Source organism: Megascapheus bottae, chromosome 27 (assembly GCF_031878675.1).
Source record: "Megascapheus bottae isolate mThoBot1 chromosome 27, mThoBot2.hap1, whole genome shotgun sequence".
Classification (NCBI taxonomy): Eukaryota; Metazoa; Chordata; class Mammalia; order Rodentia; family Geomyidae; genus Megascapheus; species Megascapheus bottae.
This window is the reverse complement of record NC_143535.1, coordinates 2356591-2382903: the sequence shown is the minus strand read 5'-3', so window position 1 is coordinate 2382903 and position 26313 is coordinate 2356591. Positions and strand designations below refer to the sequence as shown.

Here is a 26313-nt window from a genome sequence, read left to right as displayed (position 1 = left end):
ACGTGGTTAACTAACTAGTATGTAGTATATTTTTCTTTTAAGAAAAAATATAATAGGGATGGGGGGGAAATCAAGACGAGTGGGGGAAGGGGGAGGGAAATGGGGACCATGTCATGAGAAAGGGTATCAATGTTTGTGAAGTAATGCACCTTCTATCTGGTGAACATAATGTAACCCTTCTATTAACTACAAAAGAAAAAAAAAGATAAAGAAAAAAATATATATGCTCCTTGATTTCAGTTGTATTATGGATTGAGTCTTATTGCTTTAGGGTCTATTTTGACAGTCAGTGCACAATAAGTGGTTACTAAATGTAATCCTGCCTTGACTAGCAATTTTTAAAATTTGCTTATTAGCTTTAATTTTAAATTTTATTTCTTAAGTAGTTGTGCAGGAGGGCTACCAACCCGCCTGTGCTCATGAGCACAAGTCTTGACTGACCCACACCGTCCATGACTCTCACCACGTTCCTGGTGCCAGAGGCTCTGCACTCTCCCCCGCCCCCTCCACGGCTCCCCTCTCCCCTCCACGGCTCCCCTCTCCCCTCCACCCCTCCCCTCTCCCCTCCACCCCTCCCTTCTTCCCTCCATCCCTCCCCCTCCATCCCTCCCCTCCCCCCTCCATCCCTACCCTCTCCCCTCCACCCCTTCCCTCTCCCTTCCATCCCTCTATTTACACATTCATGAGCAGGAATACTGGCTGTAGTAACTGGGTGGTCATGTGGGTGTGCAGAGCTCAAAAGTGGAGCCTGGGAGGAGCAGGGGTGGAGCGCACCGATCGTGCCCTGGCCTCCGGTGCTGGACCCGAGGCCCTGCTAGAGTGCGTCCTGCCGGGAGGGGAGGGCGATCAGAGGGCACGTTTCTCACTGGAGCATCTCTTTCCCATGGGGTCACTGCACCCTGCTGGCGATGGCTGGGGAGTCCCTGGGGAAGGAGCTGGGGCAGGAGCTGCTCCCTCAGCGCCAAGGGCTCCCCCTGCGCGCTTAGGAGGATTGGGACAGGGCCACGTGGGCATCCATCCCCACGGAGAGGAGAGCCGTCCATCCCCACGGAGAGGAGAGCCGTCCAGCTCCATGCGCAGAGACGCAGCGGCTGCGCTCCCCAGGCTCCACAGAAGCCGTCTGTCCTCCCCCCAGCACCCCACGGCTTCCAGGTGGACCGTGAGTATCCGGATTTCTGTCTCGCTCTTAGTTTCCCCCTTCCTAACAAGTCCACAAACGCACACACACACACACGCGCACACACACACACACACGCGCGAGCACACACACGCACACACGCGCGCGCACACATACACACACACGCACACGCACACACACACACGCGTGCGCGCGCGCGCGAGCGCTCACCCCCCTCCCCCCCCCCCGCGCGGACCTTTCTGGCTCTGAAGGATTTTCTTTTCGTGAAAGGGGCTTTCGAATCCATCCAGAGCTGGAGGCAGCACGTGCAGGGGTCCGCCCGCGAGCCGGCCGTGGACACCACGCGTGCTGTGGCCAAGGACAGGTGAAGAGACCCCCGCGGGTTGGCGTTGCGCTGGGCTCCCGCGGTGGCACACCCGAGCAGAGTCGCAGAGCCCAGCGCCCGGCTCTCCAGACTCTGCCCCAGACTCTGCCCCAGCTCTAGACTCTTCCCCAGCTCCAGACTCTGCCCCAGACTTTTCCCATCCCCAGACTCTGCTCCAGACTCTAACCCATCTCCAGACCGCCCCAGACTCTGCTCCCGCCTGGTCCTAGGGCGGCGCTGTGTGGCGCCAACTTGGTAGGCAGCTTCAGGGACAGATGCGTCCTCAGGGCTCATGTCAGGGTAGCGGGAAGCCCTGTGCAGACCGTGGCTGCGCAACATGGAAGCCCCTGCGAGCCGGCAAATGCGTGCCGCATCAGGGGGAAAGCCTGTCTCCTCGCTACACTGAGGCTTTAACAACGTGAATGCTACCTTCAAGACCGCAATGACCAAGAGGGAAAACGACCACCTCCTCAGAAAAGTCCGCCACTCCATCTCCAAAATAATGAGCAAAAGGAAGGGCAGGGGCAGAGTTCAAGCAGCAGAACACCAGATGGGCAAGCAAGAAGCCCCCAGATCAAAACCAGAAGTAAACTCAGAAGCCTTTTGTGCCCGTTTATGCCAAGCAGCGCTACCAACTGCTTACAAGAGCAACCTGACGGAGGAGTGGGTCAGCGTAGAGTTCATCAGATTCCACCTGAGTGCAGAAGAAAGCACAGAGCTCCCATGAAATGCTTTGCAACTTAAGCAACTTCCTTCATGTTCCTAAATTTTGGTTTTCTATTTGCAGACTTGAAGACGCTTAAGAACAGTCACGTCTTATATTTTTCAAAGATAAATCATAGTTTTAGAACACAGAGCTGGTCCTTGGAACATAGTCAAGCTTCCTGAAATGGTACATATGCATGCGCGTGTCCGTGTGTGTGTGTGTGTGTGTGTGTGTGTGTGTGTGTAGTCGACCGCAAGTATGCATGTGTCCTTGTGTTTGGGGGGGCAGGGACCTCAGCACTCGGGACAACAGATGTCAACTTAGTTGACTCCACAGAGCGACTTCATAAAAAGTGATTTGGAGATGACAGAGCTCCGGCATGAAAGGAAAGTGCTTAGAGGACTCAATTTCAGACCCATGGCGTAGAGACGGGTAGCATGCGTCGTTTCCAGTGGCTTCACAGTCAGCTCCTCGTGTCTCCTGGGACACTAGGATATGTTGGGTCAGTGGCGGTGCTTTTTATCATTATGGCGTCATGGTTCACACATGATGAAGTTATGTCTGAAAACACCATGTGAGCTCTCTTAACTAAGGTAGCTCATACGTTCCAAAGCCAGGACTCCTACCCATGGTTCTGGTATGTAAACAATTTTACTGCTTTATGTTCCAGAGGGTGAGCAGGAGTATGCTACTTACAGATAGCACAAGAACTCCCATGTAAACGTGCTCAAGGAAAACAAATCCCTGGAAAACTATTTCTGACTCGAGAATGTTTTGGACCTGTCGATAAACTTTCTAGTCTGCATGAGGAGGCCTTCAGCCTTTGCAAAATATTTCCTCCAAAGCCTGCGTGAACTGACTCTGAAATAGGTCCTTTATGTTACCTGCGAGTTTTACAATAACTTTTCTAACAAGACAGGCGGGTGCTTGTTTAAAAAAGCAGAGACAATGTTCTCTTCATAGTCAGGCACTGGGGTCCAGACCCGCGCGTCTCTGACTCTTTGCGGACTTTCTCAGAGTGCTGAGGAGCGTGTGCGGGGGGGGGGGGTGCATGAGTTCATCCTCTGGGCATCCCGCACACGGAGGGCCTGCAGACCGCGCTCTTCCTCCTGTTCCTGGCCTTCTTGGTGCTCACCCTGCTGGAAACCTGCTCATCCTGCTGGCCATCGTCTCCCCCCCGCTCCACACGCCCATGTCCTTCTTCCTGTGCAAGCTGTCTGTTCTGGACGTCTTCTTCCCCTCCGTGGGCTCCCCCAAGATGCTCTTCTACATCTCGGGGAGCGCAGAGCCATTTCCTACTCGGGCTGCGCCGCCCAGCTCTTCTTCTACCACTTCCTGGGCTGCGCCGAGTGCTTGCTCTACACGGCCATGGCCTACGACCGCTTCGTGGCCATCTGCCTCCCCCTGCGGTACAGCGCCATCGTGAGCCCCGGGGCCTGCGCCGCCCTGGCGCTGGGCACCTCGTGTTGTGGCTGCATCCAGGCCACGTTTCTGACGGCCCTGACCTTCCAGCTGTCCTACTGTGGCCCCAACGAGGTGGACTACTACTTCTGTGACATCCCGGTGCTGCGGAGGCTGGCCTGCGAGGACACCTCCTTGCTGGAGCTGGAGGGCTCCATCAGCGTGGGGCTCAGCCGCCTCCTCCTCGTCCTGGCCTCCTACAGCTGCATCGCCAGCTCCATCCTGAGGATCCGCTCCGCCCAGGGCTGGCGCTGGGCCCTCTCCACCTGCAGCGCCCACCCCACCGCCATCCTCATATTCTACATGCCCGTGGTCCTCATCTACCCCCAGGCCCCAGCTCAATGCAGCTGTCCAGGCCCTGAACGCCCTGGCCACACCCATGCTGAACCTGCGGATTTACAGCTCAGGAACCGGGAGGTGAAGTCCTCGCTGAGGAAGGTGCTGGCCAGCCTGGCCTTCCTTCCCGAGGACGCCGGAATCCGGAAACACAGGGATTGGGATGATTCGCACCATGTTGCAATAGGAGGCTCTGAGGTGCGAAGAGTCGAAGTGGAGAGACCCCAGGCCCTGTGTTCTTATGGAAACCACACTGGAGTGGAGGTGGGGGCGGGAGGGCTCTTCTCCGTAAGCAGGACAACCCAGGCCTTCCACTTGCCAGTCTTTAGTTTTACCATCTTTATTTCCATGTGGTTTTTTTTTTTTTTCATTTTAGTCTCCTCTTTGCCATGGTGGCTTCTCATGTGGGTTGCCATGATGGTCTCCTCAAAGGTCTGCCATGACTTTATTCCTCTTTATTTTGGTTTACATGTCCTCCTACAGTTTTCAATAGCATCATATGAACATTGTTCAGAAAGAAATGGACTCGTTAGCTCACCTATGTAATTGTAATCCCTCTGTACGTTGCCTTTTAAAAACAGTTTTAGGCCTGGCGAGGTGGCTCACGCCTGTCATCCTAGCTCCTCAGGAGTCTGAGATCTGAAGATCAAAGTTCAAAGCCAGCCCAGGCACAAAAGGACCTGAGACTCTTATCTCCAATTAACCTCTCAAAAATGGGAAGTGGGGCTTGGCTCAAGGGTAGGGTGGTAGCCTTGAGCTGAAGAGCTCAGGGACAATGCCCAGGCTGAGTTCAAGCCCAGTGACCCACAAAAATAAAGAAAAAAACAAATAGGTATCAGTTTTAAAACGTTGTATGAAAAACCAAAACGACTCTGTGATATCTGACTTCTGGCTACGACCTATGGCAGGTCTTTCCTTTCCTTTCTTTCTTCTTTCTTTTCTTTTCTTTTTTTATTTTTTTTGCCAGTCTTGGGCCTTAAACTCTGGCTCTGAGCACTGTCCTTGTGTTTTCTCAAGGCTAGAGCTCCAGCATGCAGCCTGCAGCATGGAGTGAGGAGGAGAGACAGAGGCCCCGCAGAGGGCGGCGTGAGGATTCCATGTTAGAAAGCCAGCGCTTGTCCTAGTCTTGCTGACTGGTGTGGGCAATGGCGGATCCGGGCTGTGGTTCTGTTGTGCGGCTGGCTTCTTTGCTTGACTTTACCTTCTTGCATTTCTTGACCTTTTCTTTTCTGTATGCATGTGGCTGACATTTCAGTCTGATAGCTTTCAACTCATGCGACTCCTCCTTGGAACCAGCCTTTCAGGAGCACCCGTGACATAAAACACTGTTCATGAGCAGTGTTTAAGTATGTGTTGAGCTTTAAAATCAACTATGTAAGATGAACTTCCTGCCCAGCCATTGATTTTCCGTGAGCCGCTGGGGGAGCTCTGAGTAGGCCTTGTCAAAGGAATGGTTAGGACAAAGGCCCTCTGTTATCCAGGCAAAAGACTTAGCACAGGTTCACACGCTAACAAGTGTGAGCTAATTAGTTAGGGTTTTCCAGAGAAAGGCTCAACAGATACACATATACAAACCCTAGACCGACCCAGTTACATCTTAATTAAACCACGTGAGTGGAAGATGGTGTCAGCTGACAGTGCATTTAATAGACCTAGCCTACTGGCCATTGTCACTTGGCCATACAGTGGTGAACAGCCGGCCACACTGGTTGTCTAAACTGTGTACTTGCTCACAGCTGATGGCTCACCACCACGGTGCAGCACTGCAAGGCAGTGTGGCAGCAGATTATCCATGGAGGAAGAGATCAAAGTTCAAAGTCCAAAGTCCAGTTTTAGTGCATGTACTGCATTAGCACTACTGGAAAGTAAAAGAGGAAATCAATCAATCAACCAAAAGAGAGTTACTGTATCTGACTTGGTTATCTGGTGTATTATAGATACATTTATTTGAAATAGGGAAGCGAAGTGGGGAAACAAGGTGATTGGGAGGGGTGGGGGGAGGGAAAGGGGGACAAAAACATGGGAAGGGGTATCAATGAGAGGTAATGTACCTACAACCTGACCCCTCTATACATTACCCCAACAATAAAAAGGTAAAACAATCGTAATTGGAAGACGTGTGTGTGTGTGTGTGTGTGTGTGTGTGTGTGTGTGTGTGTGTGTGTGTATCATTAGAAACTGGTTCACAGTTTTGCAGGCAAAGAAATGCCAAGATTTTGAGGCTGGCAAGGGGAGCCGCTGGGGAGCTGATGATGTAAGTTCTGTCTCACTCTGTGTTAGACTGTCAGGCCCTGAGAACCAGAAGAGCCGGGGGCATACATTCCAGTCTAAGGACAGGTTGTCCTCCATCAAGCAGACCGCCCAGTTCTCTTCCGCTTAGCATCTTTGTGCCATCCAGGCCTTCCTCGGATGGCAGAGGAGGAGGGCCACCCACGGAGGAAGGAAGGGAGTCCAGCTTGGTGCAGTGATTCACTGCATACACGCACACGTGCTCAGAGGGAGGGCTGCCCACGCATCTGGATATTCCATGGCCAAATCAAGTGAACACATACAATTAGCCATCATAGCCAGTGTTGTCTAGATCAGTGTTGTGATACAAATACTTTCTAGATGAAGTTACCTTCACACGTGACAACTCTCCTCCTAACTTCCCATGGGAGGCTCATGAGCCCTAACACATGACAGAAGTACTGGAAATCGTGTTATAATTACACAGTTTATGTGAATTCAACATGTATGTGGGCTTTAGCTACAAACAATAAATTGTAGGCAGATATATATATATATATGTATACATAGATAGATAGATAGATAGATAAATAGATAGTGACAAAGTAAGAAAAAAATAGTAGAGGCACAAGCCTGTCTTAAACTGATCCATGTTTTCAGGAAGCATCAGAAATGACAACCCTCCTACTTGTAACAAATACCAGAAGTTAAACATCTGTCAAATACCAGAAGTTAAACATCTGTCAAGGCAATTCAACAGTCGCCAAGCTGTAAGACGGAAGGTCATATTTGGTGGGAGAAGGTTTCAATTAGACGAGCAAACTCATAGACTCTTTAAATTGTGACTGCAGGTGGAAGAAGACATGGTAAGGCTAACCACCAGGAGATATTTGAGATACCAAGAGAATATAAAACTTGTGTTGTGATCAGCTAAGATTTCTGGAGTGTTTGATATGAGTTGAGTGCTGTGTTTGGTCCTTCGTAGTCTCAGCTACTTAATTCTCATAAGATTAGGGAGCACAGGCTAATTGATATTATGCCTATTTTACATTTGGGAAAATTAGATTGAGGCCTCTGGCAACTTGCAATTCCTAGGCCCTGGTTCCTGCCCTGGCGTGCAGCGTCTCCCCTGCTTCCCATCCAGGGCTGAGGCCATTAGCATCATTGGTTGAAACTCAGATAATAGTGCTCTCTGCTTAAATTAGGGATGGGAAGATCTTAATAAGAAACTTATTTACAAAAATGGAAGCCGCTTACATCAACCTGCCATATCTCCTGCGGGGATTCACTGAGAAGAAAACTTTTTAAATTAATTAATCTCAGTGGTATCACTCCTGCGAGATGCCTAGTGAACTCATTACAACTTTGACAATTTTTTTCCCCTCTCATTTTTGGTCCTTATTTGTAGGTGTGTCATGGGGCAGTGTCGGTTAATCAGACAGGGAATTGGCCTGAGTAATAAAAAAAAAAAAAAGTTGATTGGAGTGTTTAGGCCTCAGGGTGCCATGGTGGTTTGGGGAGGGTTTGGGGAGAGGCAGCTAACAACAAGCGTGGCTGCACAGAGGCCTGTGCTCTCTGCCCGTGTGCCGTCTCGTGGACAGCTTTAATGAGCATCAGTATTTCCATGATGAAGTGAATTCTCTAATACATTCGTATGCACCAGCCTCCCTGGGTCTCCTCCTCATGTGTGGGCGAGTGACAAAAGTTCCACCTGCCAGTTACAATGCACTTGGGTGGTTCTGACTAGGAATGAGAGGGGATGGGGGGGGATGGGGGGTAGGAAGCCTGTTCCCTGTGGCTTCCTACTGGCACAGCATGAGCTCACCCGGGAGAAATGCCACTGGGGTATGTCAATCACGTTTCAGGGTTCAGAAGTGGCTTTGCCCCACACATGATGAAAAATAAGAATTAAAACCTGAGCCACAGGGCGAGCCATTTGAGACTCGGTGAATTTCAAGATGGAATGCAGAAGGCTTAATGTACCAACCACGACAGCCCTCGGGTCTGAATTAACCGGAGTCTTGCCAGTTCTTTCCATTGGCCTCAAGGCTGAGATGTGGAAATTCTACACCCAGCTCTCCTGTTCTGAAGCACCAGCTACCTGTGGCTAATACTCCTAGCTATTTCCATGGCATGAAGGAATAGTCACTTTAAATATCTAACAATATGTGCTATGCTCCTGCTGGCTTACGCATAATATAATTGCTGAGGATAACCATTTTCTGAATAGCACACAGTAGACTGGGATCTAGTGCAGCAAAACACAGCAGAAATCCTTGAGGGTCCAAAATGACCGAAACACCTACAGCAGGACAATGGCTGTGGATCTTTGAGCAAGAAAAGCTCAGGGACAGCACTCAGGTTCTGAATTCAAGCCCCAGGACCAGCCCCCCCAAAATAAAAAAACAAAAAAAGTTCAGAGCAACAATTGCTCGTGTCCTTTTAGATGGAGGAAGATAGAGGGGTAGAGCGCTGCCGGCGCCGTGTAAAGCAATTATTGTACACATGTCGTGTAAAGCAATTATTATTTTACATGTAATGAAGCAACAGGGCTCAGAGAGGTCAAAGAACATTCATGAAAAAACACACAGAAGGATAAAGCAAAGTGCAGTTCTGTCAACGAAATGTGTCTAGATCTACTGCTCTTATTTGCTCAGGAATAAGGCTTTGCAGCCAGGTGGAACTTATCTATCACCTCGACGAAAGCTCGGACCACCCCCGTCGGCCTCTGCCCACCACTCCCATCTTGAAGCTCCCCATTCATCGCAGCCCTGGAGCCCGGGCGCAGCTGAATGCCCTTAGCTATTTGCAGCATTGAGCTGGAAAACGATAGCCTTGCCAAGCCGGCGCACAGCCCCTGCCGACGCTGTTATTTATAGAACTATGCCAAAGCCACTTGGAATCCAACTGTGGCTCAACTCAAGAAGAGCGTTTAGCTCAGGTCGTCCCAAAGCCAGCAGAGGAACACCAGCCTTTCCTTATTCCTAGTTCCTAACTATCAAGAACGAGCACTTGGAGCTCAGAAATGACCATTGTAAAGAGTTCCTCACTGCAATATGATTGCATTGTAGTTAATACACTTAATGCAGCTTATATTGATATAAATTAAGGCACTAAATTTGGAGTTTGGGGATATTGGATCCCAGACTTAAGTAGGCTTCTAGCCATTTTAATTTACTTCTGAATTAATTAAGCAAGTGTTTAATTCTACCTAACAAAGAACTCAGAGAATAAAAGGATGAATCAGGAAGAATTCTTCATAGAACTAACTATGAGACAAATTATGTGTCACCCACCACAAAATGAAAAAACTTAAAATAGAAAGTGGGTTCATATAGGAGAAGTCAGTTCTATCTGTAAATATTGAGATAGGCCTAATGGAGAAACATTGAAGTCAAGTTTTATTGGTTGAGGTGATATGAGAATATCGGAAAGCTTAGGATAATAAAAATATTAGAGCATTAGGGAAAAACGAATCTATGTCTTTTCTTGTTCTGATGTTTTGTTCCAACAGGACATAAGAAGGGTTTGAAGTTCACTCTGAAACTCTGGCCAACGGTTATAGCTATGGTGTCACTGAAGAGAATTCAAGATGGTGGAACAAAAGGCCTTATTTTAGAGAATGGCAGTCCTCTCTACTTCTGTATCAAGTTCTATTTGCAATCAGGCACAATCTGTAGCTAGGCATATGAAAATAGCAAACATACAGGATGTGGTAGATTTTCTGTAGCCTAGTTAAAACTTGGCACAAACCTGAGATGTATACTAAATTAGCAAGTCCTTGTTGTAAGGACTGATCTATGTTTTGATTCCTAGCAACCCTGACAGCTAGAGAATCTGGAATTTCCCTTTGATAGAGCACCGGCCACAGGATCTATCTACTCGCCTCCTGCTCTGGAGTTTTGTGTTCCTGTAATGTGAGGAGAGGAAGGCCAGCACCAGGCTTGGTCCCCAGGGGGTGTGCAGCCAGGTCCCGTCTCTCTTCATCATGGTAAAGGAATGTGAACTGGGAAAGGACAGCTGCCGCTGGGCACAGTGACCCCCTGGGCAACCTGCCACACAGAGTCAAAGCAAGCGCAGGCACAGGCAGTCTCCACGAAAGCCCCTGGGTCTGGAATGGAGGCCCAAGGAGGCACGGTGACTCTGTTTTTCCCTTTCCTTGCCTCCTGAGCTGGGTTCCAAAAGATTGGAGCCCGCAGGCTCTTCTCTGTCCCCCGTAAGTATCCCTGGGTTCACTGCTATGTGCCTAGACTGCAATGGCCTCTACGGTGGCCCTTTTCTTTTTAGCATGGATTTACAGACAGTCAGGCTCCCCTGAGTGCCACAGAGGGGATGCAGGTATTAAGTCCGGAGCCCTAAGTGAGGTGCCCTCTTCACCTACTGCCTGTGAGTGTAAGAACCCTCTCGTCTTTCTCCAACGGAGCACCCCGCCCACTGTTCCCTCTCCTCTGCATCCTGGACCCCACAATGCTGCTTCTGGCTGCAAACTGAGCTCGATCGCCCCCTGGCGGATATCACCACTTGCAGGACCCGGAAAGATCTCAAGGTGAAGTGAATTTGGCAAAATATTGTATCATAAAATGGAATTTCCCAGTGCCCGGGGCAGGGGGTGGAGAAACATCTCATTTGTGCAGGATGAGTAAGTGATATACACCTGCTCTGGCACATTTGAAATTTAAGAGAGTAGATCTCAGATTAAATGTACTTTACACGTGCACACACACACAACACACACACACACACACACACACGCACACACACACACACCCCATACCATACCACACCAAGCAAAAGAAAGGGGGAAATCTTTTGGGGCTGTATCTATGTCTACATCTATCTTTTGGGCATATATACACACATATACATGTAAATTCACACATGTGCATATATACATATGTACATATATATGTACATGTATTTCCTTGGAGAGGTGATGCAATTATATCTATATGCATCTATCAGAACTTACCCATCAGTACACATTAAACATTTGGCGTGTATTAATTAAATTATTTTTAAAAAGCTGGAAAATAAGAAAGGACAAGAATGAGGTTAAAACAAGTTCACATCTGAAGGTCCTCTCCGGCTTTCCAGGCACAGCACAGTGTCGTGCACATCGAAGCCCTGCCTGCCTAGCTTCGTGACTTAGTCACCTCTTACACTTCCTTCCCCCTGAATGGCCTGCCTGCCCAGCACACCCCGCCTTCTACCTGGAGGGACCCCATCTAGGCACCACTGATGTGGCCTCTCTCCCCTGCAAGGCCTTCCAGGACTTGAGGAAGCCTTCAACAATTCTTCCATGAGCATAGCTCAGATGGGGCCCACATCCTCACTGCCCCGTGTACTTCCTTCTTTTCTGACCTGTTCAAGTGTGGTCTTCTAACCGACGGTCATGAAGGCGCCGGCCTGCAACCTCCCAACCCAGATCTCACCTTCCGCGAGGCAATGATTCGGTTGCATGCTAGCCAGGTGTGTTACAGAACATCGCCAGTCTGCATGGTGGGTTTAAACTGGAGTAGATGGACGTGCTGTTTCTGTAGAGGGAGACCCAGGAGTGGAGCCCAGGACCCCAGCCATGCCAAGGTCAGACTGTGCAGTGAACGTGCCAAGCCAGTTACAGAAATTACTTTCAGTCCTTTCTTCATTTCTTTCGGAGAAGCCTTCCTAAAAAGAAATCCTGAAATGCGGAGTTTTAAAAGTGCTATGTCACTGGACTTCACGTCTTTCATTTTCCTGTTTCTACCTCACAGCGCATCAGGAGAGGCGACACACGCCAGGCGCGATGCCAGCCCTCGAGAACCAGCGGGGATCTGGAAGTTCTAATTGGTTTGGGAAAGACTCTCCCGAGATTTCACTCCTGCCTTCTGTTCCCCCGGGTTCTCATCAGCTGCCCTGCATATAAAGTCGTCATGTCAGCCCACATTTGTGGAGGGATGAGCAGACGTGAGCACCAGTTCCGAGAGATCTCGATTAGTGACCAGAGACCCCTACGTGAAGTCTCCACGAAGAAGGAGAGGCGGGCTGGACCCCTAGACTTGAAACCTTGGAATCCCTTCCCATAGTCTCTCTCCTCACCGACAGAGGTGTGTGAGGTATGTACAGCACGTCCAGAGGCGGAAAAGCCAGCATATCGTCACCCATGATGCGAGGCGGGGAGGCATTAAGCAGGGGTGGGAAGATCGGATGAGTCATTTCGGAAGGTACAGCCAAGTTAAAATCGAGAGCAGACATAATGTTAAGTATGGCAACAACAAACAAAACCCCGCATGCCGCACCTATCTATTTTAGCATCAAGTGTGAAAGAGACTGGTTATTTTGTAGATTTTGTTACTTTACTACAAAACCAGCTTGCTCTATCTAGGTGAGATTACTGAAGTGAAGGCAGGAAAGTGCCCTGTGCCCCACTCAGAGGTGACTGGAGGTGTATTTGGGGCATAAGGGACTAGATACAAACACTGACAGCTCTTCCCCACAGCTCACAGAGCAGGATGGCGCTCTATGGCGCCCCACGCTGGCAGGATCTCAAGGTCTTGGAGTGGGAATTTAAGTGAAAAGACTGTGGAGAGGTGGAGAGAAGAAGACGAAAAGACTTAAGGGCCATTTCGCCTTTCATCACAGAATCGAACAACAAATACTTGTCTCAAAATTGTCTTCATTCCCCATATACAATTACCAAAGGCCATGGCCCCAGGGAATCACTCGCCGGTGACCGAGTTCGTCCTGGCTGGGCTAACGGAGAGGCCCGGGCTCCGGCTGCCCCTCCTCCTCCTCTTCCTGGGGGTCTACGTGGCCACGGTCTTGGGGAACCTGGGCCTGATGGCTCTGATCGGGCTCAGCTCTCCCCTGCACACCCCCATGTACTCCTTCCTCAGCAGCCTCTCCTTCATTGACTTCTGCCAGTCCACCGTCATCGTCCCCAGAATGCTGGCGGGCTTGGTGGGGGAGAACGCCATCTCCTACCCACAGTGCATGGCCCAGCTCTACTTCTTGTGTGTTTTCGCCATCGCCGAGTGCCACATGCTGGCTGCCATGGCCTACGACCGCTATGCGGCCATCTGCCACCCCTTGCTCTACAATGTCACCATGTCCCCTAGAGTCTGCGCCTGCATGGTAGCTGGCGTGTATGGTGTGGGGTTGATTGGTGCCACGGCTCACACGGTCTGCATGCTGAGACTGGATTTCTGCAAGGCAGACATAATAAAGCAATTCTTCTGTGATCTTTTTCCGTTACTGGAGCTCTCCTGCTCCAGCACCTTTGCCAATGAGGTAGTCATTATTTGTTTGAGTGCATTTAATATCTTCGTCCCCGCCCTCACCATCCTGGGCTCCTACCTCCTCATCCTCCTCAGCATCCTCCGTCTCCGCTCCGCCGCAGGCAGGGCCAAGGCCTTCAGCACCTGCGGCTCCCACCTCTCCGCCGTCCTCTTCTTCTTCGGCACTCTGGCCTTCATGTACCTGCAGCCGTCCTCCGTGAGCTCCAGGGAGCAGGGGAAGGCGTCGTCCGTGTTCTACACCGTCATGATTCCCATGCTGAACCCCCTCATCTACAGCCTGAGGAACAGGGACGTCAAGACAGCCCTAAGTCGACTCTTGGGTCAAAAAAGGTTTTCTATTAAACATTAGTCTTCTGCGTTAGCAAGAAGGAGAAGTGTGGCTGCAGGGGTGTGGCGGGGAGTCGGGGCCCAGGGGCTTGCTCACGCACTGGCAGGAATCTCGCAGCCAAGATGCCAAAGACAGCACTGAACTCGTGGCTTCAGCCCACGGGGACCACATTTCCCTGGGGGCCCAGGGCCAGCTGCTCACAGGACTCTGCCTCGATGCTGGACATCCCCAAGACGTTTCAAAGTCAACCACGAGGTCAATACATCGAATGTCTGAACACATCTCACACAACTCAAGAGTGGTTTACGTTAAATGAGAACCAGTGCATTTGTCCAATGCCTTTGGTTAATCTTAGAAGTTTGCAGCCTGGCGTTTTTGGCTGTGTGTGTTAGCACACAATTCTAACAACACAAAACAAAACAATTTGTAAAATAAGTACTTTAAGGATTGGAACTATGCCACATGTGACCCTGATTTTTATGAAGTGTGGGGAACTAAATGTGACAACACGAGAGACCTGGCGGGTGGGATGGCAGCTTCTGTAGGTAGGGAGCTCGACTCTGCTTCCTCTCCAAACACAGCAGCGTCTTCCCCATTGCTGTCTCTGCTGAGAAAGGCTCGTTGGTACTAACAAAAAAAATTCACAGTGTGTTTTTTTTTCACTGTGCATTTTGACTCTGAGAGTTGAGTCAACACTGATGACTTATATGTTTCATGAGGGTCCTGAGTAATTTTTTGCCAGTCCTGGGCTTGATCTCAGGGCCTGAGCACTGTCCTTGAGCTTTCCTCAAGGCTAGTGCTCTACCACTTGAGCCTCAGAACCACTTTACAGCATTTTTCTTTGTATGTGGTACTGAGGAACTGAACCTGGGACTTTGTGCACGCTAGGCGAGCACTTTACCACCAGGCCAAACTCCCGGTCCCATGTCCTGAGTAATTTTGCTAGGATGTGCTTGCCTTTAAAACGTTTTAAGGTAGAGCCTTAGCAATTTTCCAATGACAGTGACTATACAGATTGCCTTCTCCACTTTCTATTTTTTTCCCACTTGAGAGTTGTCACCTTAGGTGACTGCTGTAGTGTCGGTCCCAAAATGCTTTAGAATTTTAAATTGGCAGTCCATAAACTAGAGCTCTGACTTCATCTCTCAGGACTTTGCTTTCAACCCATAGTCTAGCAAGGACCATGTTTTACCTATGTCCTACACATCCTGGGGTGATTAACATTGAAAACTGAGGAGCCCATGGGCAAAGGGAATTTCTGACTGCTTCTTGAGCGATAAGGTTCTAGTGGGTTGTTAGGACAGTACTCAGTCGTGAATCATGTCCCAGAAGCTGTGCTTAGGCTGTGAAATTTTAATGCCAACAAATGGCTTTGGACACCCCTTCCCTGAGTGAATACACGGAGTGAGGTGTGAGGCCACGGGGCGGCGACGTTGCCCCACTGTGCGCTCTCTTCATTGTGGTGGCATCTCCGTCGTCAAGTGGTTTTTAACCCCATCATGTTTTCCAGACCCCACAGATCTTCTCTGGGTCAGCCAACCGTCTTTCCTTCTTCCCTTCTCAGCACCTGGGGCTGTAATCCTGTTCCCCTCTGCTTGGTCTCACAGAACCTGCTCCAGAGCGTTCTCTTGTGTTCTTTATTATCCATCAATGCTTGAGAACGCTAATAAAAACTGTCAAATGCTTGACCAAAAAAAAAACTTGTTTGCATATTTCTTTCTTGTTTGTTTTGTTTTCTTGTGCCAGTACTGTGGCCTTGAATTCAGGGCCTGTGCTCTCAGTTGGCTTTCCACCATCTTTTCCAAAGATGGTGTTCTATCACTTGATTCTCAGCTCCATTTCTTAGGATGTTTTTTTTTTGCTGATTATTTGGACAAAAAGAGTCTCAGGTTTATTCTGCCAGGGATGACTTCAAATTGCACTCTCAAATCTCAGCCTCCTGAGTGAATAAGCTCACATATGTGTCCCTCCACCAAGCATGTATTTCAGTTCTAGAGTTTAATAACTGTTGATGAGCAATGTACCAACTGTTCCAGTCTGCAGTACAGAAATCCTTAAGTTTTAAACAAAAAGGGTACAGTTTAGCTTTAGACACAATTCAATTTAAAAACAAATTCAAGCTCCAAGAAAAACTAAAACCATTCCAAAATACATTCAGGAAATACTCATTGCAAGTATTAGCTCAGTATCATTTTTTTTTGCGGGGGGGAAGTCATGATGCTTCTTGATTTGGCCTGGGCGCTGTCCCTGAGCTCTTCAGCTCAAGGCTACCATGCTACCTATTGAGCCAAGCCCCAACTTCCAGCTTTCTAGTGGTCAATTGGAGATAAGAGTCTCAGTTCCTTTAGTGCCTGGGCTGGCTTTAAACCTTGATCCTCAGATCTCAGCCTCCTGAGTAGTTAGGATTATGGGCGTGAGCCACTGTGCCTGGCCTCAGTATCATTTTTTAGTAATTAAAGAATTGATTAACATTGATTTTTACATCATCAGTATCATTTTTAACTGAGTCATGCAACAAAAATTACATTGGAAGAAATGCAATTTTATTCACTGGTAGTTTAATATGAAAATAATCTATTTGAGTATGTGTTTGTCCTAACATTTCTCTTTTAATTTTAGGAGGTGAGTCATCCCATTCCCCCCACTTTTTCAGGAACTCCTTAGTTGTCTTAGAAAAAAAATCTTGAAAGTGGAGAGCTTAATGAAATCTTTTTTCATTCAATCTCAAAAATACTTTTGGAATTATATTTCCTAAATGCCTCATAATATCTCAATATACTGAAACAAAATCTTTCAAATCTTGCAAATGTTTTTGTCCCCCTGGCTGGGAATGTGGCTTAGTGGTAGATGCAGGAGAGTGAGTGTAAGACTCAATCTGAACAATGAACTAAAAAACGTGGACTGGTAATGTACTTCTGTCCTATGTGCTGCAGAAAAAGAAAGAAATTTATAAATTAGGATGCTTCCAGAGACAACAGTGGATTGCCCATCTGCTCTTGAACACCTGAGTCCTTCCACAGAGACAATTCAGACCACTTTCGGACACTGAGAATATGCTTTAAAGGCTACAGTGTAGTCGACTCTCTTAATTTATGGAGATAGCTGTTTGAGGACAAGACTCACCTACATGGAATCAGCAACTAAATATATTTGCACCATGTCTCAATATTTTTGTGTCTGGCTTTCTTGCCTAATTGTGTTTGTAAACAGCACTAAAGTATAATCTCTAAGCTAGCTAGTTTACCCTTTTGGAATATAAAAGCTCTCGGTAACATGGCTACCTCTAGACATGCCACACTACATTATGGAATATGGAATCAGAGAACCTGGAAGGGGCTAGCTCTCACTCACAGGAGATAATAACATATTAATAACACAGTGAAAGAGAACGGAAATTTTAAACAGAGCTGAAGGATAATAAATCAGTGGGGGAAATGTCAGGGGTAAGGGCCTCTTTTTTCCCAGGAGCTTGTCTCTAGGGAAATGACAATCCTTAGAGGCTATTGTCTTCAGAATCTGTAGCATGCAATGCGTTTAAACTTTGAACAGTTCTTTAGAGGCCAGATGACTAGGGAAAGGTAGATGTCTGCTACCTAGAAGCTAAATGAGTGAACATATAAGAAAATGCACTTTGAAATGTTGATCTGTGGCGCAGAGAAGCTTCCAAGAGAACTCTGAGCCCTATGTTAGGTCTCTCTGAAGGCTGCAGAGCTCTGGGTGCCAGTGAGTCCCAGCCTCACCCGCAGGGGCAAAAGAAAGTCTGATATTGAGAATTTTGAGGCGAAAGAAAGGTGAGTGTGTTCATATCACATGTGTTGCATGGAACTATGGAAATAATTACTGTGAAAGGTCAGGCGTTTGTTCCCGTGGACTTTCATTTGACTCTGTATTTATTCACAAAATCTCCTGGCGGGCTGGCTGCTCGATGTGCGTTTATTACACGGTATCCCTGGATTGTCATCTGGGTTAGATCCTGTGGTACACAGAAAATAATGTGTTGTTTAGAAATGTAGATCTCTGAGCACCGAGTTGATGGCCAAACCAGCACAAGATTTTGGAGAAGGGCTCCACAGTTATGGAGGAGATAGGAGAGAAATAAAAAATACATATTTAAGTGGCATGAGAAGCTATGGGTGATCCCCCACTTCTCCAAGGCCAAAGCATTGGGGTTCGATTACCAGGGGACTCAAATTGGGTGAGTATGCTGTAGATCTTAAGGGATTATTGTCTAACCATTTAAAACAACATACTTGAACACGCTAGAATAATTCATTGTTGTCTGTGAGTTATATTTTTATAGATGGCTCTATTTGACCTCTGTTAGAATAAGGGCTTCCCTGAAATTGTTGCTACATTTCACGTGAATTGAGCTTAACGTTGACCAAAAATGAATCTTGGGATGTGCTTACATCACTCTACATTTCTTCATTGGCAGTTAGTCCCATAACTCTGAAATCTAGCTCATAAAATTCATACTACAATAGTGATCTGAGATTCATTCTATTATTTGGATTTATGATATATTTGTTTTTAAGCTCAATAGTAGTCTAGGTAAGTAGATATATCGATGATAGATATATAATTACACACATAGAAACATCCATCATCAGCTCATCCCCAATGGATATTTGGGTTATTATTTGGGGGCAGGGTTAATAGAGATAGCATAAAGCTTTTGTAGAAGGTTTTATACAGATACCCGTTCACCTGCTCTCAGGTAAGTACCATGAGTCAGGACAGTTAAATTGAATAGTTAAAGTCTGCTTGACTTGGCAAATAATTGCCAAACTGTTGGGGCCTTTTAAATCTCTCATGTTTCAATTGCTTTTCAATAAATTCTACTCAATTCAATAAATTGTTTGGATTTTGGCTTTGGTGCATGCAAAAGTTAACTCTACCCAGCAGGATCAAAGATGACACTTATCAATCTACATTTCTCAGCTGTGCCCTGTCCTCCCAACGGTCATAAAAGTCAAAGGAGACATGGAGGCGTGAAGAACAGTGTTTCTGAAGTCTGACATTTGTAATTATCAGTTATTTTCTAACTGGTAGAATATTGACAATAACGACTGTCCTCGTTTCCGTATTAATAGACTTCTTTTTTCTTTTCTCTTCTCTTTCTTTCTCTGTCAGTCGTGGGGCTTGACTGTGGGGCTTGGGCACTGTCCCTGAGTCTTTCCACTGAAGTTAGTACTCTACCACTTTAGTCACAGCTCCACTTCTTCAACGATACATTTTTGCCAATTTTTAGTATTGTTGTGTTTTCCTGTTTGTTTAAATAACAAAAAAGTGGAAGAAGTTTTGTAGCATTCTTATTTCCTGATGTAGAAAAGCTGAACCAATTACTCAGAAACAATTACTCTTAGGTTATTAAAACTTAGCATCTTTAGGCAGGAGTTTTTCTTCAAGCTGTCACTCAACTAGCTTTACTCACTTTCACTGGATTCTCTGTCATCAAATGTGTACGTCTCAACCTAGACATATGAAATCTTTGAATTAGTCCAAGGCTGAAAGGGTTTCAGTTATTATAATCGCATTGGTGGAATGTATTTCTAGGAAACATCTGAATGGCTGCAAGGAAAGGCTGACACAGGTAAGTGAGGACAGTTCTACTGAAACAAGTTGATGAAAAATGCAGGCACTATGTACAGATCCTTCCAGAAGGGGTTCATGGCAGTCACCTCTCCCCCATACGGATAATCTTCTCTCTTCCCTTCAGAATCCGAATGCAGGCCATGGCCCCAGGGAATCACTCGCCGGCGACCGAGTTCATCCTGGCTGGGCTAACGGAGAGGCCCGGGCTCCGGCTGCCCCTCCTCCTCCTCTTCCTGGGGGTCTACGTGGCCACGGTCTTGGGGAACCTGGGCCTGATGGCTCTGATCGGGCTCAGCTCTCCCCTGCACACCCCCATGTACTCCTTCCTCAGCAGCCTCTCCTTCATTGACTTCTGCCAGTCCACCGTCATCGTCCCCAGAATGCTGGCGGGCTTGGTGGGGGAGAACGCCATCTCCTACCCACAGTGCATGGCCCAGCTCTACTTCTTTCTTGTCTTCGCGATCTCGGAGTGCTACATGCTGGCTGCCATGGCCTACGACCGCTACGCGGCCATCTGCAGCCCGTTGCGTTACACCATGGTCATGTCGGACCAGGTCTGTGCCCGCCTTGTGCTAGGCGTCTCTGCGGTCGGGGTAGCTTGTGCATCGGCTCATGCAGGCCTCCTGGCGAGGGTTTACTTCTGCAGATCGAATGTCATCCATCATTATTTCTGTGACCTTATTTCTATCCTAAAGCTCTCCTGTTCTAGCATCTATGTCAATGAGATCCTGATTCTAATACTTAGTGGAGTTAACATCCTAGCCCCCGCCCTCACCATCCTGGGCTCCTACCTCCTCATCCTCCTCAGCATCCTCCGCCTCCGCTCTGCCACAGGCAGGGCCAAGGCCGTCAGCACCTGCGGCTCCCACCTCTCCGCCGTGGCTCTCTTCTACGGCTCTGCCGCCTTCATGTACCTGAACCCATCCTCCACCAACTCCACAGAGCAAGCGAAGGCGTCGTCCGTGTTCTACACCATCATGGTGCCCGCGCTGAACCCCCTCATCTACAGCCTGAGGAACAGGGACGTCCACACTGCCCTGAGCAGGGCGCTCCGGAAAAGAGCCTTCCTGTAAGCATGGCGGGTTAACTGTCCGCACCAGAGCCTGGCATCCGGGGACATCCTTTCGCTTGGTCCATCGGTCCTCACTTCTCTCCATTTCCTGGGATGATGTGGACGCTGTTTCTTTTCCTGTGCAGCTTTCCCTGCCATTTTCCTCCTGTTTTCTCTCGTAATTTTCCCTGGTCACTTGAGAAGGGATTCATGACCATCCTCTCCATCCCCTGCCCTGTCGCGAGTGAGCAAAGCGTTGTCTCTGGCATGCGGAGAGGCCACCTTTCCAAGCTGGGCGGCAGCTCTCCCTGTCCCTCAAATCATGTCAGCTCTCATCTCTGTGGTACACAGGGTGGCTTTACATTTATGTCTCTCCATCTGGGAACTGATTTTTTGTGCCTCTCCCCCTCAGACATTTTTATCTGAGGTTGTTCTCCTTTATTTATTTTAAAGAAGATGTAGCTGGAGCCCGGCGCAGTGGCTCACTGCTGTCATTCTAGCTACTCAGGAGGCTGAGATCTGAGGATCGCAGCTCAAAGCCAGCCTGGGCACTGAAGACCATGAGACTCGTATCTCCAATTAACCACCAGAAAATGAGAGAAGCTAGAAGTGGTGCTATGGCTGAAGGGGTTGGGTGGTAGCCTTGAGCTGAAGAGCTCAGGGACTGCGCCCAGGCCCAGAGTCCAAGCCCCACGACTATAAAAGAACCATGGGGTAGCTGTGTTCGATTCCATGCTTTAGAACAACTGAAAGCCATGGTCAACAGAGCCCAGAGAGCTCGTAGATCAGGTGCAGCATCTCAGCTCTGCTCCTCAGAAAACGGCCGCGACTGAGGGGGCCCTGAGATTTATTTCCCCTCGCAAAACTCTTATGAAAATCAGTGTGCATGAGCAGTTATCACTTGTTAACCATTTAAGTGCAACACACACACACACACACACACACACACACACACGTAGACTGGAAGTGAAGCTGCAGTTCTTGTGGTAATGTGGTGACTTTGAGTCAAAAAGTGAAGCAAGAGCACAAGGCCCTGGGTTCAAACCTCAGGGCTGGCACCAAATTAAGATATAGATAGATAGATAGGTAGGTAGATAGATAGATAGATGATAGACAGATACATATGTATGTAATTTTTTTGCCAGTTGTGGGCTTGAGCTCAGGGCCTGAGCACTGTCCTTGGATTTTCTCAAGGCTAGAGCTCTACCACTTGAGCCTCAGCACCACTTCCGGCTTTTTTCTATGTATGTGGTACCGAGGAATCGAACCCGGGTCTTCGTGCATGCTAGGCAAGTACTCTACCACTAGGCCAAACTGCAGGCCCCATCTTTTTAAAAACTCAAGAGATGAAGGGTAAACAAATGTAGCAGAGATACTCACTGACACGGTGTTGTAAACGAACTACAAAACTTGTGGGTGGGGATGGGAGGGAAAGATGGGGAGAGAGCATGGCAAGGCTGGATATTGCCCAGAAAGAAATGTACTCATTGTCTCACTTATGTAATTATAAAACCTATACAACTACAAAATTAAAAAAATTCGAGTCAGCAAAAGTTTAGCTGCAGACGACAAAGAAAAGATACAAAAATAAAGGTAGTAGAGTGAGATGAATCATAACCATCCTGCAGTCTTTTCTACCTACCATGACCTCGGTGTGCTTCCATTTCTCTTTTAGAGATTTATAGTCTCTTAAGTTATCCTAGCTGGTAAGGAGGCTGAGATCTGAGGATTGGGTTCAAAGCAAGCCCAGGCAAAAAAGTCCCCATGAGACTGGAGTTTATAAGCAAATGACATGTCCTAGAATGGTCAAATGTGGTCCGTCTCAGCCCTCTTTTGTTTTCAGCACCTTTTGTACACACAAACCGATGAGGAAACCATCCACAGGTCCAGCAGGCATCCCGTAGGGATAGATTCAGGACTTTGCAGGACAACCTAGTCATCCACACCACAGAGCCAAAATGGGTCAATCAAGCACTGAATTTCCTTTTCCAAACTTGCTAAAACTTTTCCACATTCATACACAGCTCCATCTGAAATTATCTCATCCCTTAGGGCTACATTCAGAATGTTTTAGTCTTTGAATCACTGTGGTTAAAGGCGTTGCCTTGATTCCCTTTGGTCCTTGAGAGGATGATAGTCTGTTTACTCCCCTCCACACATACAACACACTCACATACATACACATACACACACACACATATAACACATTTGCATAAACACCTAACACACACAGACATGCACACACATGTACAGTACACACAGAATGTGAATAGTGAATTTTATAGGACTGATTTGTTTTACTGTAAACTCATTGTTTCTATATGTGTTAGCTATTTATTGGATCTTGAAGGAGTTGTACAAAGGAATATCAATTCACTGTGTCAGTTTACAAGCACGATGCCTCTTGATTGATGCCAATGCTTCCTTTATTGTCCTCCATCTACACATGCATACACACGCGCACACACACATACAAATGAGCACATTGGATATTACGATAGCAGGTGTTCACCATTCTGTGTTATAAACACCAAAGTGATGGGAAACTCATAAGCAGCCATCAGAAACTAACAGACTCCAAGACAACCATCTGCCATTAATCCCTTGAGAAACTAACAAACTTCAAGACAATGGTCTGCCATTAATTTCTTGAGAAGGAAAGCTTTCCCACTCCCTGGACATCACTAGAAGATGGGCAGCCGAGACTGAAGGCAATGCAGGATCCCCAAATTTGTGTCACAGACCCAAAATACACATGGGGATGTCACCAACATCATTGGCCCGCGAGTCCCCATACTTGTCTTTGTGAAACACCATAACTAGACTTCATTCTCACTTATTTACGAGACAATGTTATACTTCTTGTTGGCCATCTGGTTCAGTGTCTTGTAAAGTTAAACCTGTAGTTTGTAATCTTGTGTTTAAATTGAAAAAAGAGGTAATCACAATTAAAAGAAAGGAGATGTTTAAGGTCAAGGATTCCTCTCCGGTGATTACGACACATAAATGGTACAGAGCTGGCTGCCATGCACCATTTCTCTTCACAATGAACCAAATGCTGTATTTGTGGGACTAATATATAAATGCCCTCAGAAATGGAAGCATTCAGGAACTTTCCACGTGAATCAATCATCAAATAATCGAATGCATTAGTTTCCCACACTCGTTCCTGTGTGCTGACCTGGCATCTCGTCTGCAGTAGATGGGAAGAGTTGCTGCATCCCCACAGCAGGCTTCCCGTTTCTTTGCCCACCCTGCTGAACCTTTCCAAAGGTTATGTCCACTCCTGGGAACACCATGCTCTTTGCTGCACCACAGGTTACAGATCAGTCCCCAAACCAGCCTCACAGGCCTCCCGTCCCCCTGGGGCGGCCACTGCCGGCCGCCCTCCTCAGGGCGGCCTTCACATCCCTGTTTCTCAGGCTGTAGATGAGGGGGTTGAGCATGGGGATCACCGTGGTGTAGAACACGGAGGCCGCCTTCTCCTGCTCCATGCTGTTGCTGGAAGGGGGTTTGAAGTACATGAACGTGATGGACCCGAAAAAGATGCCCACGGCTGTGAGGTGGGAGCTGCAGGTGCCGAAGGCCTTGGAGCGGCCGTCTGCCGAGTGGATGCGGAGGATGCTGGCCAGGATGAGCGTGTAGGACCCCAGGACCGCCAGGGTGGGCGCCAGGGTGTTGACCCCGCCGATGACAAACAGCAGCGTCTCGTTGACGCGGGTGCTGGAGCACGACAGGGAGAGCAAGGGCAGGATGTCACAGAAGTAGTGGTGGATGACACGAGGGCCGCAGAAGGACAGCGTGGCCATGCGTGCCGTGTGCACGGTGGCCCCGAACAAACCCAGCAAGTACACAGCGGCCATCAGGATGGAACAGGCCCTGGGGGACATGAGGACGTCATAGAGCAGGGGCCTGCAGATGGCCACGTAGCGGTCATATGCCATGGCCGTCAGCAGGTAGCCCTCAGCAATGACAAAAACCAGGAAGAGGTAGAGCTGCGCCATGCACCCCAGTAAGGAGATGGCGTTTGTCTCGGACATGAAGCTGGCCAGCATCTTCGGGGTAATGACGGAGGAGTAGCAGAGGTCAATGAAGGACAAGTGACCGAGGAAATAATACATGGGAGAGTGCAGAGGGGCGCTGACGGCGATTAAGAGAATCATGCCCAGGTTCCCCACCACGGTGACCCCGTAAATCCCCAGGAACAAGAAGAAGAGGGGCAGCTGGAGCTCGGGCCGGCTTGTTAAACCTTCAAGGATGAAGCCAGCCACTGAAGAGCGGTTCAGAGCCGCCATTGAGGATCGGTGTTCTCTATAGGAGGACAGGAGACAGAAAGAGGATGAAGCACTTATTTTCTGAGCCCCAGTACAGAATTGCCTGTCCCCCCCCCTCCCCGCACCTTGGTTGCTCCTCTGCCTGGTGGCCTCATCCGTCCCCGGGCTCTGTCCTTTCCAACTTTTCTGATTGCCATGGTAACGGTGAGGGGTTACAGGTTTGCAGGTCAGGTAACCAGTGCATTTCCTTTTGAACACCCTTCTGTCACCCTTCCTCATTTCCTCCCTGCCTTTCCCTCTTGGACACCCCCCCCACAAGCCATATAGTTCATTTTCACTACAATGTCTTGTATCACTGCCGAATTTGTGCACAATTTTTCCACCCTTTCTGTGCTCTCACTTTCTCTCCCCCAAACTGACTCACAGACAAAAGGTACAGAAAACAAAAACAGCCACAAAAGAGGGAAAAAAACCCTCATTCCCATTTCTTGGAGTCCGTTTTGATATACCATGACCATTTGCACATGGCTATTGAGCCTTGGTGATCCTGTCCTAGGAACATCCTCATTTGCTCTCACTGCTCTCAAGGGCAAAGACTTGGAATGTATGCTGAGCCGAGGTTCCACCAGTCTTATTGAGTGCTTTTCTTTAAGTCAGTCAATTTTCATTTTGTTCCTAGGAGTAAGTCCCTGATTACTTCACTTTGCGAAAAACTACACACTTTCCAGCCCTGATTTTGCATTGATATTTAAAATAAGAATGCCAGCACTCTTGATACCAATGGAAATTTCAGACACAGTGAGAGTAGCTTTGAAACCAGCTCTGAGGCTACAAAAATCATCATGTTCACTCATAAAATTCACTTTCTCTAAAAGTGGGAACTACGAAACATGAAAGAAGTTTATAAGGGCATACAAAAACAACCTGTCGAACTTGTCCTAATCACCTTAGTCCTTTACTTCTGTTCTGTGCACTTACACTTGAGGGGCTCAGAGCAATTTCTGTCCCACGTGAGTGTAACATTTTACTAGATAACTGATAGAAATGTAGTATCAAAAGCTAACCTCAGACTATAGCTTGGACCTCTTTTATTTCAGAAGTAGCAGTGCAATTGGGCTGACTTTCAGGTGCAGTACCCAAACTCTCAACATAGTGGTAGCTCTTCCCGAGCCTCTCTTTTCTCTGGATCATTCAGAGTCACAGTCTAAAGTGCTGTTCTACTTGAAGCTATTAGATTTGAACTGCAAGATTTCTTTTTCATGAACTATTTCCCCTAAAATCTCAACAGAGATGAAATATTATGTAACATTCACCAAGATTATAAATCTTCCTTTGTAACATCCAAATACAATAGAAATATTCTTAATCTCAAGTTGTACATCATCAGGACCTTTATGTAGCTAGCTACATTCTACTTTTTACAAAATAAGAAAAAAAATCAATGGGTGAAAATTTCCATACCCAGAGTGATATACACGACTTGCATGAAAAATATATTCATGACCACAATCAAGAGTTTAAGAAAATTTGTTACAATTGTCTTCTTGACACCTTCTA

At 47.7% G+C, this 26313-nt stretch overlaps 3 protein-coding genes, 1 long non-coding RNA gene and 1 pseudogene across 5 annotated transcripts in view; 3 read left to right on the top strand and 2 right to left on the bottom strand.

The window, feature by feature from the left end:
* Window positions 1-26313, bottom strand: part of LOC150045408 (uncharacterized) — a 262795-nt gene that overhangs the window by 14196 nt on the left and 222286 nt on the right. The window lies entirely within an intron of this gene.
* Window positions 1840-10375, top strand: LOC150045424 (olfactory receptor 10D1B-like; annotated as a pseudogene).
* On the top strand, window positions 12916-13857 carry LOC150045423 (olfactory receptor 8G50-like). Its single transcript, XM_090319299.1, has one exon. It carries the CDS (start codon window positions 12916-12918, stop codon window positions 13855-13857), a length of 942 nt encoding a protein of 313 aa, XP_090175425.1.
* Window positions 19563-20504, top strand: LOC150045422 (olfactory receptor 8G5-like). Its single transcript, XM_090319262.1, has one exon. The coding sequence runs from the start codon at window positions 19563-19565 to the stop codon at window positions 20502-20504; it is 942 nt and encodes a 313-aa protein (XP_090175388.1).
* LOC150045421 (olfactory receptor 8D2-like) lies at window positions 23167-24792 on the bottom strand. Its single transcript, XM_090319297.1, has 3 exons — window positions 23866-24792; window positions 23646-23675; window positions 23167-23187 (listed from the first exon to the last, which is right to left on the bottom strand). Exons 1-3 carry the CDS (start codon window positions 24775-24777, stop codon window positions 23167-23169), a joined length of 963 nt encoding a protein of 320 aa, XP_090175423.1. The 5' UTR covers window positions 24778-24792.

Excerpts from the sequence above, each read along its gene's own strand:
- LOC150045422 (XM_090319262.1), top strand. The coding sequence starts at position 19,563 with ATGCAGGCCATGGCCCCAGGGAATCACTCGCCGGCGACCGAGTTCATC.
- LOC150045423 (XM_090319299.1), top strand. The coding sequence starts at position 12,916 with ATGGCCCCAGGGAATCACTCGCCGGTGACCGAGTTCGTCCTGGCTGGG.
- LOC150045421 (XM_090319297.1), bottom strand. The coding sequence starts at position 24,777 with ATGGCGGCTCTGAACCGCTCTTCAGTGGCTGGCTTCATCCTTGAAGGT. Across the intron at positions 23,676-23,865 it reads AGGCCGCCCTGAGGAGGGCG|ACGAGATGCCAGGTCAGCAC; the intron begins GCCGGCAGTGGC and ends CATCTACTGCAG. Across the intron at positions 23,188-23,645 it reads AGGTCAGCACACAGGAACGA|TCTCGGCTGCCCATCTTCTA; the intron begins GTGTGGGAAACT and ends CATTGCCTTCAG.